Below are 15,386 nucleotides of genomic sequence, written 5' to 3'. Positions count from 1 at the left end.
GACAGGATTTTCTCACTTTGAAAGATCATTATTTTCTGAGCATTTTTTAACTGTGTTCAAACGAGATTGGTTGGAATTGTGTCACAGTTCTCTAAAGCTCACCAATCACTAGCAAACAGTTGTCAGCCAAGGTTCATTCAGCCAATCATGTTACCTTATCTTCCTCTTCTTTCTTGTCTATGGCACTTTGTAATGCGAATATTTTATCTTCACTAAATTTGACATTGACATTTGAGCATAATAAAATTGTCAAAAAGAATTGTCAAGAAATTGTCATTGTCAAGCGGTCTTCGGTGGAGGTCATTGAATTTTATTATTTTGGAAATTAAAATTTAAAGTGGTACGGTAGCTGAGTGAATGTTTACTGTAAATTTATAAAAGAACTTTCAAAACAATCAAGAATACCATTTAAAATTTACCACATGTATTAAAAAAGTAGAAAGACACTTTGTTTTTAAAGGTATGCATCATTTATTTACAAAATACTTATATGTTTGTGAATCAATAAAACCCATAACAAACGTTATATTCTGAAATAAATATATTTTGAGTGTTTAATCTTAGTGAAATTACTGTGAAATAAAAATAAAAAGGAATAAAAGTGAAAAAGCGAATCTACTTCATGAGTCTATTATCTTATCATTTAATAATTTGATGCATCCTTTTAATGGTATTTTAAAATATGTAGTACTAAATGATATTATCTGAGTTTCGATAAAAACTGGAACTATCAGCCTTTTGCTTATTTAAAATTGTCAAGGCTGGTTGGCGGAGTGAATCATATGTATTATAATTGGAAGCACTGAGCGTAGTTATTAAGAACAAGTACTCATTAAACCAAACATTTTAGCGTCCCTGTATGATGCTGTGCAAAAACCGGTCAGGTTGTATAGGCTAAATAACCTGTGGCCTGTACAAATTAACATTTATTCTAGACTATAAATTTATCACTTCACAAGGTTTTTGTTTTTTATTTTTATTATTTAAGTTTTAATCCTATTAGTTTCCAAGTTATAAGTATAGTGTAATAAAGTGCATACCTACTTTAAAGGAGAAGGGCAGGCAGAGGGTTATTATTACTATATTTAATAAAACATTTTTCTCAATTTTTACAGATAATGGTATCAGTTATGAAACGTTTTATTATAAGGCTGCTGAGGCTGCGTAACATAGTCATTTTTACTCTCGCAGTGGTTATACTGTATGCAATCAGAACAGTCACAGATGTGAAGACTTTGAACGATGTAGCCAGACCAGTGCGGACGTCTCTTAACAAAATATTATATAGTGACCATTTTGTGCCAGCCAGTTTAAAGGTGAGAAATTAATAAAAATCCTAGAATTTGGGTTATTTCAACAAGTTAGAATGAGTCTTGCTAAAAGCATTTTAATTGTTATTTCAGAAAATAGACTGGCACAATTATCAGCAAATAGATTTTGAAAGGCAAAGAGTGGGTAAGTTTCTTGAACACTTTCCATTCATAAAGCAATTTAAAGCTGCAATGTAAGTACAGTTACTTCAAGAGGGTTTATTTAATCCCTGCAGAGACTCCTAACACAGGCTTTTTTGAAAATGTTTTTATTTTTTATTTTTCAAGGAATTGGTGAACATGGTCACCCAGCCCACCTTCCTTCAAAGGATGCTGACATTGAAAAAGAGTTGTATTCTGTAAACGGTTTTAACGGCGCATTGAGTGACAAGATACCATTAAACCGTTCTCTACCAGACATCCGCCATCTTGGATGTCACAAAAGGCATTACATTGAATCTCTACCCACAGTCAGTGTGGTTGTACCTTTCCACAATGAACATTGGAGTACTTTGCTTAGGACTGCGTACAGTGTACTTAACAGATCACCCCAGTTTTTAATCAAAGAAGTTTTTTTAGTGGACGATGCTAGTACAAAGCGTAAGTACATGCTTCTATGTTTAATCTACTCTGATATTTCCAATTAAAGATAATAAATAATTGATGATACTATAAGCAAGTATTTTTGGTGATATGATCTTATGAAATTGTTGATAATGTTATAGATTTGTAAGATTTAAGTTGTTTTTCTTGTACCTAAACTATAAGATTTGATTTGTTGATAATAATTGAGTTGTTACATTCATTATTTATATTGATTATAATTTATATCATATTAAGTAAGAGAATTGTTTTTGTGGAGGATATAAAAACAAGTGGGAATCATAATATTTCAAATCATTGCCATGAACTTGCATTTATTATCAGAATAAAACTTTGTAACCATGGCTTAAGTCTTAACTAATACTAAAATAATACGTCTCTTGATAACAATTTTATACAATGTAGATTGAATGCATAAAAAAAATATAATTGTTGATGTTCACACTCAACACTGCTTGTGTTGTTCTCCCCACTAAACACTATACAATTTACGAATAATTACACCACAAAATATGATATGCCGGTAGGAACGTCAGAAACCACTATGCCACATAAGTTTTCTCACAACTAAACTTGGTTTATCAAACACTCTTATTTATATTGTCAGTGTCATAACTTTTTATAAATAACTACTTTTTATAATAAAATAAGTTATTATGTTAATTTATAGAATAATAATTTTATTTTATTACTGTACTGCTATTTGTATTATGGTTATACTGGACGCCCGTGATTTCGCGCCTTTATACTTTATTAATGCGGCCCTGTCGCAAAATTCGTCATGAGCGTATGTTTACCTAACTATAAACTCTTCCTTTTTTCTTAAATTTCATCTTTGTACATCGGTCGCCATTCCATCACCTTATGATCCCAACATTCATCGGCTCTTGGATCTATACCATTCCCACTTCAGCCCATTGCCATTTCTACTTCGCGACTCCTTAAGCTTTGTCAGTTAATCTGGTTCTTCTGCAGATCTCTTTATTTCTGATTCGATCATGCAGAGATACTCCAGCGTGTTCCATCGACCGCTAGACTAAGGCTTATAGTTAGCGGCCTTGTCTCTGAACATCATATGTCATATGAATAGGTCATCAATGGCAACATGCCGTGTTCGAAGTCTTCAGGCAAATGTGGCATTTCGGACGAAATCGACGACGACGAGCCATATATTTGTTGTATTAAAATTAAAAAATCAATTTTCAGCATTCCTCAAAGATAAGCTGGATGAATATCTAGCGAAGCACCTGCCGAAGGTGAAAGTGGTGAGGCTAAAGAGCCGCAGTGGGCTGATCACGGCGCGGCTGGCGGGCGCCAAGCAGGCCACGGCGGATGTGCTGATCTTCCTGGACTCGCACACTGAGGCCAACGTCAACTGGCTACCACCACTGCTAGGTCTGTGTATGTATGATATGGACCTTCTTATATAAAACTAGCGGACGCCCGCGACTTCTTCCGCGTGGAAATCAATGGAAACTTTTAAGCCCTATTTCACCACTTTAGGGGTTGAATTTTAAAAATTTTTGAATCACATTATAATCACATATTATTTATGATTTATGAACAAATTTTTAAAACTGTAACTCTAAAAATTAAGGACTTTCCATGCAAACCTTCAACCCCTATCTAACCCCCTTCTTATTTTATTTTCGCAATAAAAAGTATCCTATAACCTTCTCCGTATTATGGTCTTAAAAAAACGTGCCAAGTTTAATTTGAATTCATTCAGTAGATTCATCGTGATGCCCAGTCAACAAAAAACACGGACAGACAGACAAGAAATCGAAAAATAATATTTTTGGCTTCAGTATCGTATCGTATTTAGAGGGCATTACATAATGTAATGCCCTCTAAATAAGTTTTTCAAAATATCTTCAATGTACAGAATTTGCCCCTTACAGTTTTATTATAAGTATAGATTTTTTCTGTTTCTTAATGTCTAAAAATCAACAATTTGAAATGGTCAGAATAGAATCTCATAGTTATAAAATAGGTGTTTATTTTGTAAAACAAAACGACTTTACATATTCTCGGTGCAGCAATTTTATTCTTCAAGTATAATGTGTTGGTAAAAAGTCAATACTATATAGTTTTTAGAAAAGTAACAAGTAGATTGATGAATACCAATTTTATGCACTTTGTTCAATGACAATAGAACGGAAACAAAGGGCAAGATACACAGGTGATAGTGGTTTTTTTCACTCTGATGATTAATGGTAGGCATCTACATATCCGCATCGTATCGTAACAGTGTTGTGCATCCACTGATCAGCAGCGTACGGAATGCACGAATCTACCGTAAAATTAAAAATCCACTTACTGCGCTGCGTCCGATACTTACGATGCGGATATGCGGACGCCTACTGCCATTTGGAGGGTGCTTTGTCACGCTATGGCGCTGTTAAGACCATATCCAATAGAGAGATAGCCAATAGAGAGATAGATAATTGGTTATTCTTGTAAAATTTCAGAGCCGATAGCCCTGAACTACCGCACAGTGGTGTGTCCCTTCATAGACGTGATAGCGTACGACACGTTCGAGTACCGGGCGCAGGACGAGGGCGCGCGGGGAGCCTTCGACTGGGAGTTCTTCTACAAGAGGCTGCCCGTGCTGCCCAAGGATGAGGAGAACATGCCCGAGCCGTTCGAGTGAGTCACATACTTGCGTTTGCATGCGTTTATCTTTCAAGAAAATCTTCTAAAACATTGTAATGTATAATGCGATACTTTAGCGAAATTAGCGTCTGCTATTATGCCCTTCTAAATCTCTCATTTATGTCAATTTTATGTTGTATGTCAATTACATAATATTCACACTTTTTTTATTATTTTTATCTAATACTACAAAACTCTGGTTTACTTGAGTCGATAGTTCTATAATACAAAACTCTGAGTTACTTGAGTAGAGTAGTTTCAAAAAAAGGAGGGTATTCTTAACCTCTTAACTTCGTCATGTATTACATCGAATGATGTATTAACCATTTTTGAAAGATTATTTGTAGATACACTCAAGTGCAAGATCTCAGAGAATCTTTCTGTTAAGGATAGTTACTCGTATAGTAATCTTGTAGAAATAGTCACGTATTGAAAAGTTTACACTGCATTGAGTCGCGGACAAAGTCACGGGCGTCTAGTGTGAACAGATACAGAGTCAAAATCAAAATTCGTTTATAATAAGTAGGCTTAGTTAATAAGCATTTGTTTTTACAGAATCTTTTAAATTTGACTAATATTCCCGTTCCGCTGAAAGTAGTCGAAGACCGTGTTAGGAGTGGATTACGTGTCCGTGTGAGCTATTGAGGCTTTTAATTTTACATTATTATTCTATGAACGTCAACAGGAGTCCGGTGATGGCGGGCGGGCTGTTTGCGATATCGCGCGTGTTTTTCTGGGAGCTGGGCGGGTACGACCCGGGGCTGGACATATGGGGCGGCGAGCAGTACGAGCTGAGCTTCAAGGTATGCCATACAGTCAGAGGCGTTTTTACTTTTGGTGCAGGGGTGTTTTGGACCCGGGCGCTGCGATCTCAGGGGCGGTCGAGCGCTACTCGCCGCGTGAGTTATTATGGCGAGCCCAGGCGCGGTATAACCTCACGTAACCTTACGTAAATACTCCAATTTGCATAAATACATTTTGCATGTAATCTAGAGCTCATCATTAGCCTTTTTTCTCTCTTTCGTTCAAAATATCGTATGTTCCACATCTTCCTCTCTCTCAGTGAATCTCTTTTTTTTAGCCTAACCCTATCAGTCCAACCTCTCTCATTCTGGGAAGAGACACGTGGTCAACAGTAAGCCGAACATGATATGTTGATGTTGATGATGTCGGAATACCGTCAACAAACAATATAATAATATTGTTTGTATATTATGAATGTCCCCACAGATCTGGCAGTGTGGCGGGCGTATGGTGGACGCGCCGTGCTCGCGCGTGGGCCACATCTACCGCAAGTTCGCGCCCTTCCCAAATCCCGGCCACGGAGACTTCGTGGGGCGGGTGAGTGCAGCCTTGTATATCTATACTAATACTAACGGACGCCCGCGATTTCGTCCGCCCTTAGACCTCTTTAATCCGGCCGTATCGCAAAAACCGTTCGTAGTTATACCTATTAACTATAAACTACCCCCCTGTCAAATTTCGGCTTTTACATCAAGACCTTATTGATGACCTTTCGCATTTATATATTAAGATTATAAAGAGATAAAGCCAAGTTATTTAGTGTTGTAGGCTATATAACATTGTACTATGAACAATATGTGTGGAGCTTTAATGAAAACGGGAAAATATTTTTTTCTACTCCCATTTCGTAATCTACTCAATATATAATCTCAAAGTTATTCATTTGTACAGGTTGTTTGGTAATGTTCATTACCACACAAATAAATCGTGCTACAGTGATTCTTTTTAATTTTGAAATGTTATTGACTACAAAAATTCAGGCTTCCTTATAAGAGACAAATCTAGGCAACGCCGATACAAAAATCGAGGACGCCATGCCGAACGCCAATTAAATATTAGTTACCAAGTTTTGTATTCTTGTTTTGTTTTGTTTTATTTCTTTTATTATGGTCGTAGAAAAAGTATGCCATTGCAGATTATTAGCCATTGTAGCACTGATGGTGTCTGGTTGTGATGATGGTGATCGTGATCGTGATGATGATGGTGATGCGGATGGTGATGATGATGATGAGGATAGTGATGATAATGATGATGGTGATGATGGTGATGATGATGGTGATGTAGGTGATGGTGATGATGAGGATGGTGACGATGATGATGGCGATGATGAGGATGGTGGTGATGATGATGATGATGTAGATGATGGTGATGATGATGGTGATGTAGGTGATGGTGGTGATGATGATGATGATGTAGATGATGGTGATGATGATGGTGATGTAGGTGATGGTGGTGATGATGATGATGACGATGTTGACGATGACGATGACGATGTTGACGATGACGATGGTGATGGTGTTTCAGAACTACAGACGCGTGGCAGAGGTGTGGATGGACGAGTACGCGGCGCACCTGTACCGGCGGCGGCCGCACTACCTGCGCATCGAGCCCGGCGACATCGCGCCGCAGAGGGCGCTGCGGGACAAGCTGCAGTGCAAGCCCTTCCGCTGGTTCATGACGCAGGTCACTGACTCACTTACACAGACGAGCACGCGGCGCACCTGTACCGGCGGCGGCCGCACTACCTGCGCATCGAGCCCGTCAGTTTTTCTATATGAGCACCCTACTGAAGTTTACAATCCAAGGTTACTCCAAGAAAAACTGTGTGATTCTCCATTTTCAGTGTTTAGGATGACTCTTTTAATTTTCCATCATATGAAAAACTGAACACGTTTAAAAGTAGACATAGACACACGTATGGCACGGTTTACATTGTAAAAATCATATTTGATTCTACAGTCTTAAATATTAAGGATGTGTCATCAGCAAATAGTACAAGCTCACAGAAACCACTGACATGGTGAGGTAAATCGTTTATGTACACTACGAAAAGAAAAGGACCCATAATTGAACATTGTAGGATGCCCATTATGGTATCAATAAGATGAGAGACAGTGAGATTAAGTGCAACATCTTTTATGCAGCTTAAGTAAAGGAGTGTTATGGTCAACAAAGTAAAACGCTTTGGATTTATCACAGAAAACACCACTAACATTCTTAGAACTTTGTGGAAGAAGTTATTTAAATTTAAAATATTAAAAAGTTGATTTTTTACATTTGTATTAAAAATTGATCGTTGATAGTAGACCTATTTTAGAGATATCTGTCTAATACGTATCTTTGTGAACTTTTTAGGTAGCATTCGACCTGACTGCCAAGTATCCACCAGTTGAGCCAAACCCATTCGCTTCGGGACAGGTATGATGACAACTTCTTTTATATTTCTTCTTTTTTCTTTATCAGATTTTCAATTACAGTTCTTAAGTTAACTATAATCTGTTGGTGTTGCCCTGTTTATAGCTCTAAAACGATTTTTTTTTAAATTTTGTCTTTGAGACAAAGTTTAAAAAAGTCTATCTTTGTTTCACATAGCTCTGATACTGATTTCATTTGACTTTCAGTTTGAATATGTATTTAATTAGGATATATCTATACCAGGTGCGCCCTGCGACCAATCCACAATACTGTGTGGACGCCCTGCGCGGCCAGCAGATGGACAAGCTGCAGCTGCGGCGCTGCGCCAGCGACGCGTCCACCGAGCAGGAGTTCGTACTGTCCTGGCACAAGGACATCAAGTACGTGTCACTTGTGACATTAAACGTGTTACGTCACATTGAAACAAATAGAACGTACTGTGAGGTGACGGGTAGCAGCGACAATGATTGTACCATTAGTTTGTGGTAGAGGAAACACCTCGAGCAGGTCCCAGGACTTGTGACCTTGAGACTAGGTTTAAGGGATCCGTTTAGAATGCATCAACACTCACTTTCCTTGCCCGATATTTTCTCTATGTCCTCACTAAACAATTTATGATAAACAGTAATTACAACACAAAACATTATCAATAATATCAACACAAAACTTAGCACAAAATCACTAACGCAACTGGCAGCGTGACGGTGTCTACGCTGCCTAACAAACAACTGAGCTCAAATATCGAATATCCTCTTATTTATACCGACACTGATACCTCCCTTCTACAATAACATAAATAATGAATGTTAATAAAACCTGTAACCGAGGAACTTTTAACAGTATGGCTATAGTTTGTCAAACAAATAGTATTCTTTGAAGTATGTAAAACGCACTTAGTATAATAGCACTGAGATTGACAGCCATACGCCTTGTGTTCAGATACCACTATATTATATTTGGCGAGATCTATACTGAGCCGTGATAGCCCAATGGATATGACCTCTGCCATCGATTCGGAGGGCGTAGGTTCTAATCTGGTCCGGGGCATGTACCTCCAACTTTTCAGTTATGGTCATTTTAAGAAATTAAATATCAAGTGTCTCACGGTGAAGGAAAAACATCGTGAGGAAACCTGCATAACCCCTCTCATTCATAGAGGAGACTCGTGCTCAACAGTGAGCCGAATATGGATTGCCGATGGATGTTGGGGTTCCAAAGTGCTGGAATGTCGACCCCACACCGGAAAGCGCAGTGTTGGTCGATCCCCCACTAGGAACACATCAAGCAGGTCGCAGGAAGCCGCTGGATGGTGGCGGTTTAAGACCGTGGTGTTTGGAAGTCTATGCAAGAGGTCTATGTCCAGCAATGGACATCCGTCGGCTGTTAGTAATGATGATGATACTGAGCCAAGACATTGAACCCTAAAGAAAGTGATATTGAAGTTTCATAAGCAAAACAATGATATAATGGCTTATATAGTCAACTAGCTTACTTGAGCAACGCATGGTTACCACAATATCTGGCGCGAAATTTTGACCCTTCCAAGCTTAGAGACCGTTGCTGACTCCGCGAAGACCGTTTTTGCTACCGTAGACTGCTATGAGTACTATTATTATAGTTATTGTCATCTGATAGATTGCGTGTTTGTGTGTATAAACTGAAGATTTGAGGTTTTGTGATGTGAGGATACACTAGTAAAATTTTTTTTCCAAGTACATAGACCAAAAAAACACCAAAATTTGGATAAAAATTCTTTCAGTATTTATTAAGATTGAGCGGAACACATTGCTTAGAAACTCATTTTTAAAAATTTAAATACGACCTTTTATAGAAGAAATACAACCACTTGAAAAACCTCGAAAAGTTCGAAAATTTTTGATCACTTAATTTTTTCTACTAGATTAGATAGATACTAGATGAGCTGGTGCTTGCAAGTAAACTCGTCTTCTTGTAAGCAAACCGAACTAATGCTATCTTGTTCCAAGTTTGTTGTATGTGACAATTAAAGAAATAGCGGTTTCCACGCTATCGGTAGCAACCTTCCATGATCCCGATTAAAAATCGTTAAAGTTTTAGTCGTGTTTCATATTCAATTAATATGAATAACACTTACGATAGTTTAAATTCTAAAATAATCTAATTTCAGAAGCAAGAACAGAAACATGTGCTGGGACCTGCCCGACGCTTCGCCGAAGAGTCCGGTGCTGCTGTACGGCTGCCATCTCGGCGGCGGCAACCAGTTGTGGAGGTATCACACGGTAGGTGACTGATAAACATGCTAAAAAATCACATTTATATTGAGTTGTAAAGAAAGTTCATAGAGATTTTATACCAAAGATTTATTAGAACAAAACACAATAATTATAACTATAAATTAATCAATGATGTGTTCTCATCGGTGTTTACGATCTCTCACCTCTCAATAGTTTTTTTGATACCGTTCTGCCTGATTTTTTGCCTGCCAATCTTATCTTTATATTAAATTTTAGTGGGATTGCGGGATTTGTCGATTGCGGAAGTCGCAGGCGTCCGCTTTATTCATATAAAACTTCTTTCTAAAACTCTTTTTTAACCCCATTTTGGAGTAGAATTTCACTTTTCGAGATACTAAACTCGAAAAAAATAAACAGTTTTAACTAAACGGTATTAAAATATTGCAGGACTCGCGACGTCTTAAACACAGCACGAATGACAACTGCCTGGACTGGGACCCGGCCACGAAGGACCTGTTCATAAGCCCGTGCGCAGACCGCAACACGCAGGAGTGGCTCATAGACAACGTGGACGCGGAGATGATGGCGAAGTGGGAAATCGTCGCCAATCGTGTCACCGGGCCCATACCCATAGACGATGCATAGGTGAAATTTTGCTATTGACACACAATATAACTATTGTATAGGAGAAAACCAGTCTCTATAAAAAATTCGGGCCCAAAAAATTCAAACGATACATTGTTCAAAATTGGGCATAAATTAGAACAATATAAGGAGATCTTATGAGGCCAATTTTCACAAAAATCTATTTTGGCTAAATCAGCTAAATTACTTGTAAATGGTGAATTTGCACAAGTTGATCGGATCCATTTGGCTTGATGTCTGATTCATTGCATTATCTTTGTCAAACTGACAGTTTATTTGACATTCATTTGAAATATTTGGTCAACAGTAAATTCATTGTATGAAATTCAATGAATTTACTGTCAAACGTATCCGATGCCATTGACGTTCACATTTAAAGATAGCGCGCATTTTCAAAGACAGCTGACAACCTTCAGCATGAAGATACTGAAATCAATTTATTTACCCTGTTGGCCAATATTATTTCGTCTAAGACTCAAATAGAGTAATTTAGTAATAATACAAGATTTCTAGTATTTTTTTATTTCTGTATCGTTCTGAAGATTGGGCCCAATTTTGGAGTTTTCCTTTACATAATGTATACCCGTCAACTTGTCGACTTTGTTTATTGAAGTGATAACTTCTTATTGGATAACCGCTTGGTAACGTAACGTGTTTAAAGCTGAAGTTGGCACGTTTGACACTTGCACTTGACAGAGCGAATTTTGGACTGAATTGATAATGTAGAGTATTTTTTATTTTACTACCACAGACTATTTTAAAAGTTTCTATGTTGTAGCTGTCAAAATGTTCTTTACACCTCTCCGACAATAGAGGATTCTTAATTAAATTACGTACTTACGATAAGTACGTATCGGACGCATCGTATCAAAAGGGTTTTTATAATATATACAGTATACAGTATAGTGTTGCTTTGATAGTAAAGTCCAGTATTTGAAACATTTTAAGTTAACATTTACTCTCGATTGTTGATTGATAAACATTTCAGTGTAAGACCTGACTTACGTACCACACAATTCATAGAAAAATGAGGCTGTTAAATTATTTATGTATTAAAAGTATGTATGTATATTGTATATTAATAATTTAAGATAAATAAAGAAATACAGCTGGTTAGTGTAAATTTTTATGACAAGTTGTATCAATATCGAGATTCATATAAGTTGGGATAGACGTCATAGGCAATAATCCGACCAACTGCAAACCGAAACATATCAATACAAAATATTAGCATTTACTTATTTTTTACCATAAATACTAAAATCCTAATCTGGAGGCGCCAGAACCAATTTTTAACCGACTTCTTATTACATAGGTAGTAGAAAAAATAAGTTCTTTAATGTTTCGCAACTTTATTTTTCTGGTTAGACTGAGCACACTTAATGTATTTTTTGTCGTCATTATGTACCAAAATTTAGTTTTTTAGATTTTTTGTTTCTTTTATACACACAATTAATATGTGTAATATGTACATTTTACTACAATTAGAGTATTTATTTTATGTAAGTGGGAGTTACATTATAATCGTTTTGGTGCAATATACTTATTATATTTTATATATGGGAAATTCTCAATCGATGTTTTCTATTGTAATATAAATTAGTAAATATTTTATTGTAGTTAAAGTAAAAGTTAAAATGCCTTTTATATATATTTCTATTGTACATTATTATGTAGTTGTAATGAATGTACTCGTACTTAGCTATGTATGGAATGCAATTTAATTATTAAGTTTTATGTTAAAAGTAGATAATTTACTAACAATTTTATAATTTTGGAATAATGTTCGAAATGTCAGCGTGTTTTTTGTAAACATAGACGTTGATGCGATAAATGGCATGCGCATATTGGCGGCAGGGGAAATCTACCCCTAAGATTCTTTTATCTGCCATTGGGCTTTTCTTTTTTTTTCCTTAGAGGGGTAAATCCTCATGGATTATACTACCCGTTTGGGTAGTGCCGAACTCCTACCAGCTAAAAAATCCCTTCTACCCCCAAAAAGGCTGATGTACTAACTACTATTTACTATAACTGCTATTCAGCCTACCACCACCACTTTATTTTTCGAATTCTTTTTCATCCTTCTCTTTTATCTTCAATATGGTTTCTACGATTACGAAAAGTCGAAAAGCTACTTTTGTAGATACCGTCTCTTGCATACCGGCGCATAGCAGTATATGTTGGTGCATAGCGGCATATCTCAGCATATATCGGCGTGTACCAGCTTATACCGGCGTATATCAGCGCATCCCGCCGCATTCAGCAGCTCCAGCGTGCTCTTCCATGTTTCCGGAATAACTGCCGATGCTTTGTTGTCCACCACTGAAGATAATACATACCTTATTTCAATGGGATAAGTATTACATTTAATTGATAACGAAATATTTAATTTATTTTTGTATCCATATTTTATTTTTCACTTGTATATTTTAGTGTGATCTCTTGTATGCTCTTTAGTGTGTTAGATACTGTGCACATGAGAGCACAGTATTTTATTTATTAATGTGCATACATTAAGTACTACGTTTGGACGAATTTATGCAATAGCAAAGTAAGGAATATGCCTTTTTTTCATTTTTAATCGATTTCTGATGTTGCAAAATTATGATAAAAGTTAAATCACGAGAGGAAACATTATTATTTGCTGCGAAATAAGCACTTCAAATGTCTGACATTTTAACAGTAATTTTTTGCAAGAATATTTACGTGATATGGACTTTTGAGTCCATAATTTTTCAGTGCCTTGTAGACCAAGTATTTGAATAGTGCATGTTGCCAGTGATTTTATAGTCTCTTGCTATACGCTTGACTGGCCTGAATGTAATGCTTAGTGTTATTTTGCGTGTGATGGAAGAAGATGGTTATGTATGTAGCAAATGTTTGAGCAATATTATGGGATACTATGTGGTGTCCGAGTAGTGATATCCATTTAAATAATTTGTATGTAGTTAGACAGGAATTTGCTTCATAAAAATAAAAAAAGTAGATTTGCATTGTAGGAATAATTCCTACAAAAGTCCATAGGTCGAGGCGTAATTTATATTTTCACGTTTATTGTAATTGAATGTCATCTTTCAGTATATTAAGTAGAAAAATACTGTTACTTATTGCATTGTATAAAATTATCTAGTCTTAAAGTTTTTGCCAGTGATTTACTTAGAATAAAATTGTTGCGATTTTTTAATGGCATAAATGCAATTTATCCCCAGTTTCTCGAACCACTAGTCAAATTAACCGTTAAATTTTGAATAATTAAAAATTATTTTTAAATTTAAATAAATAATTAATAAATTATTGAAAAATAGCATATTGTCATAATGTTAGGTAAACAAATCCATAGGCGTGATGAAAAACGTAAACTTAACTGTTACCAAGTTACATGTATAGTGGTGTGCACTTTATAGATGCAAAAAAGCTACGCCTAAGAACTCCATACAAAGCTATGTTGGACCACAGAATATATCAGTTGGACAAAGAATTTTCTAATTTATAGTACATTTAATTTACCCTAGTTAAAAACCTTATGCACGCCACATGTAAACCTTATGTATGTATACGAGCGAAATCGAGAGGACATTATCTCTGCCTTTATCTGTCGTAAACAATCATGTTGTCAAATTGTTTACATTCTTTATCTCGCCTCGTTTAACGTAGCATGGATTTGTTTACCGAATATTATGACAATCTGCTAAATGAGTTATTGATAATTCTTTCTAAAACTGGGGTTCCCTTGTTAAATATTACTATTGGTTCAATCTTGCGTAATACTATCCTATTGATGTTTATGCTCTTTTTATATGTGCCTATACGATAAATTTACTTAAATTGTAGTTAAATATATTATAAAATAAATGTATTTTGTTAATACTTGAAGTCCTAAATGTAAAAGAATGTTCCATTGAAACATATCACTAGTTGTATGTAAGCACTTAATAGTTTATAATAAATTATTTTTATGTATCTAGATATTTTTTAATAATCCTAACCAAATACCTATCTCACGTATCTAAGTTTCCATTTTGTTCTATGAAACACGTCATCAAATGCATACCATGAATTGTTGTATTGTTTGAGTTTACTGTTCTGTAGCCGAAATAATGGTATGTTATAAAAGTTAATTAGAATTCATTTCGTGAGTGTTATTCATATAAAATTACGGAACACGGCTAAATCTCACGTGATACAACGTCAGAATATGCCCGACTAGTTTCGAATTCATACTGGGTCTTTATTCATTCTTGGAACGCGGCACGATCCAAACGGGCGGTCCGATCGGGCTGAGGAGTGGAGGATGAAGGTTCCGTTACATTCTCCGATGGCTCCTGAACGTCATCTTCATTGGACCCGTCTTCTTGTAAATAAACGGAACTAACACTATCTTGCTCCAAGTTTGTTATTTGCGATATCGAATGAAAAAGCGGTTCGACGCAGACGGCAGCATCTAGTCATGATCACGATTAAAATTTGGAAACTTTTGTTGCTTCACGTACTATCCGAGGTACTAGAAACTTTGTATCACATGAAACTTTGTAAAACGTATCACGTGAGTTTTAGCCGTGTATTAATTTGAAAATGCATATAAATCTTATACAGGGTGCTCGAGAGTATTTCCCATATCTCTAGGGTTATATATAGGGTCTTCGTTAAGGAAAATTAATTAAATATGTCCAAGAAACACGTGTTCTAAAATGAATATTTTCGGAGTAAATAATATTTCTTAAAATGTGTCCCTTACTTATAT

General features: G+C 36.1%; 1 protein-coding gene across 4 annotated transcripts; it reads left to right on the top strand.

Moving 5' to 3' along the window:
* Positions 1-164: 164 nt before the first annotated feature.
* Positions 165-14,605, top strand: LOC112055379 (N-acetylgalactosaminyltransferase 6). 4 transcript variants are annotated; one of them, XM_024095458.2, is made up of 13 exons: positions 165-299; positions 1,116-1,316; positions 1,404-1,455; positions 1,599-1,910; positions 3,120-3,308; positions 4,385-4,562; positions 5,254-5,371; positions 5,799-5,909; positions 6,897-7,055; positions 7,728-7,790; positions 8,031-8,167; positions 9,934-10,045; positions 10,448-14,605. In XM_024095458.2, exons 1-13 carry the CDS (start codon positions 180-182, stop codon positions 10,643-10,645), a joined length of 1,950 nt encoding a protein of 649 aa, XP_023951226.2. In that variant the 5' UTR covers positions 165-179; the 3' UTR covers positions 10,646-14,605. The 4 variants fall into 4 exon arrangements, with proteins under 4 accessions (XP_023951226.2, XP_023951224.2, XP_023951225.2 ...); XM_024095456.2 differs by having other exon boundaries at positions 271-460; XM_024095457.2 differs by having other exon boundaries at positions 279-340.
* The last annotated feature ends 781 nt before the right edge of the window (positions 14,606-15,386 follow it).

This window comes from Bicyclus anynana, chromosome 6, assembly GCF_947172395.1.
Source record: "Bicyclus anynana chromosome 6, ilBicAnyn1.1, whole genome shotgun sequence".
NCBI classification, from domain to species: Eukaryota; Metazoa; Arthropoda; class Insecta; order Lepidoptera; family Nymphalidae; genus Bicyclus; species Bicyclus anynana.
This window is presented reverse-complemented; position numbering and strand designations above follow the sequence as displayed.

What these genes read in the sequence shown, in the direction of transcription:
- LOC112055379 (XM_024095458.2), top strand. Translation starts at nt 180, where the DNA reads ATGGCACTTTGTAATGCGAATATTTTATCTTCACTAAATTTGACATTG. An exon ending in CTGGCTACCACCACTGCTAG is followed by an intron (nt 3,309 to 4,384) that starts GTCTGTGTATGT and finishes GTAAAATTTCAG; the next exon opens with AGCCGATAGCCCTGAACTAC. An exon ending in ACCCATTCGCTTCGGGACAG is followed by an intron (nt 7,791 to 8,030) that starts GTATGATGACAA and finishes TATCTATACCAG; the next exon opens with GTGCGCCCTGCGACCAATCC.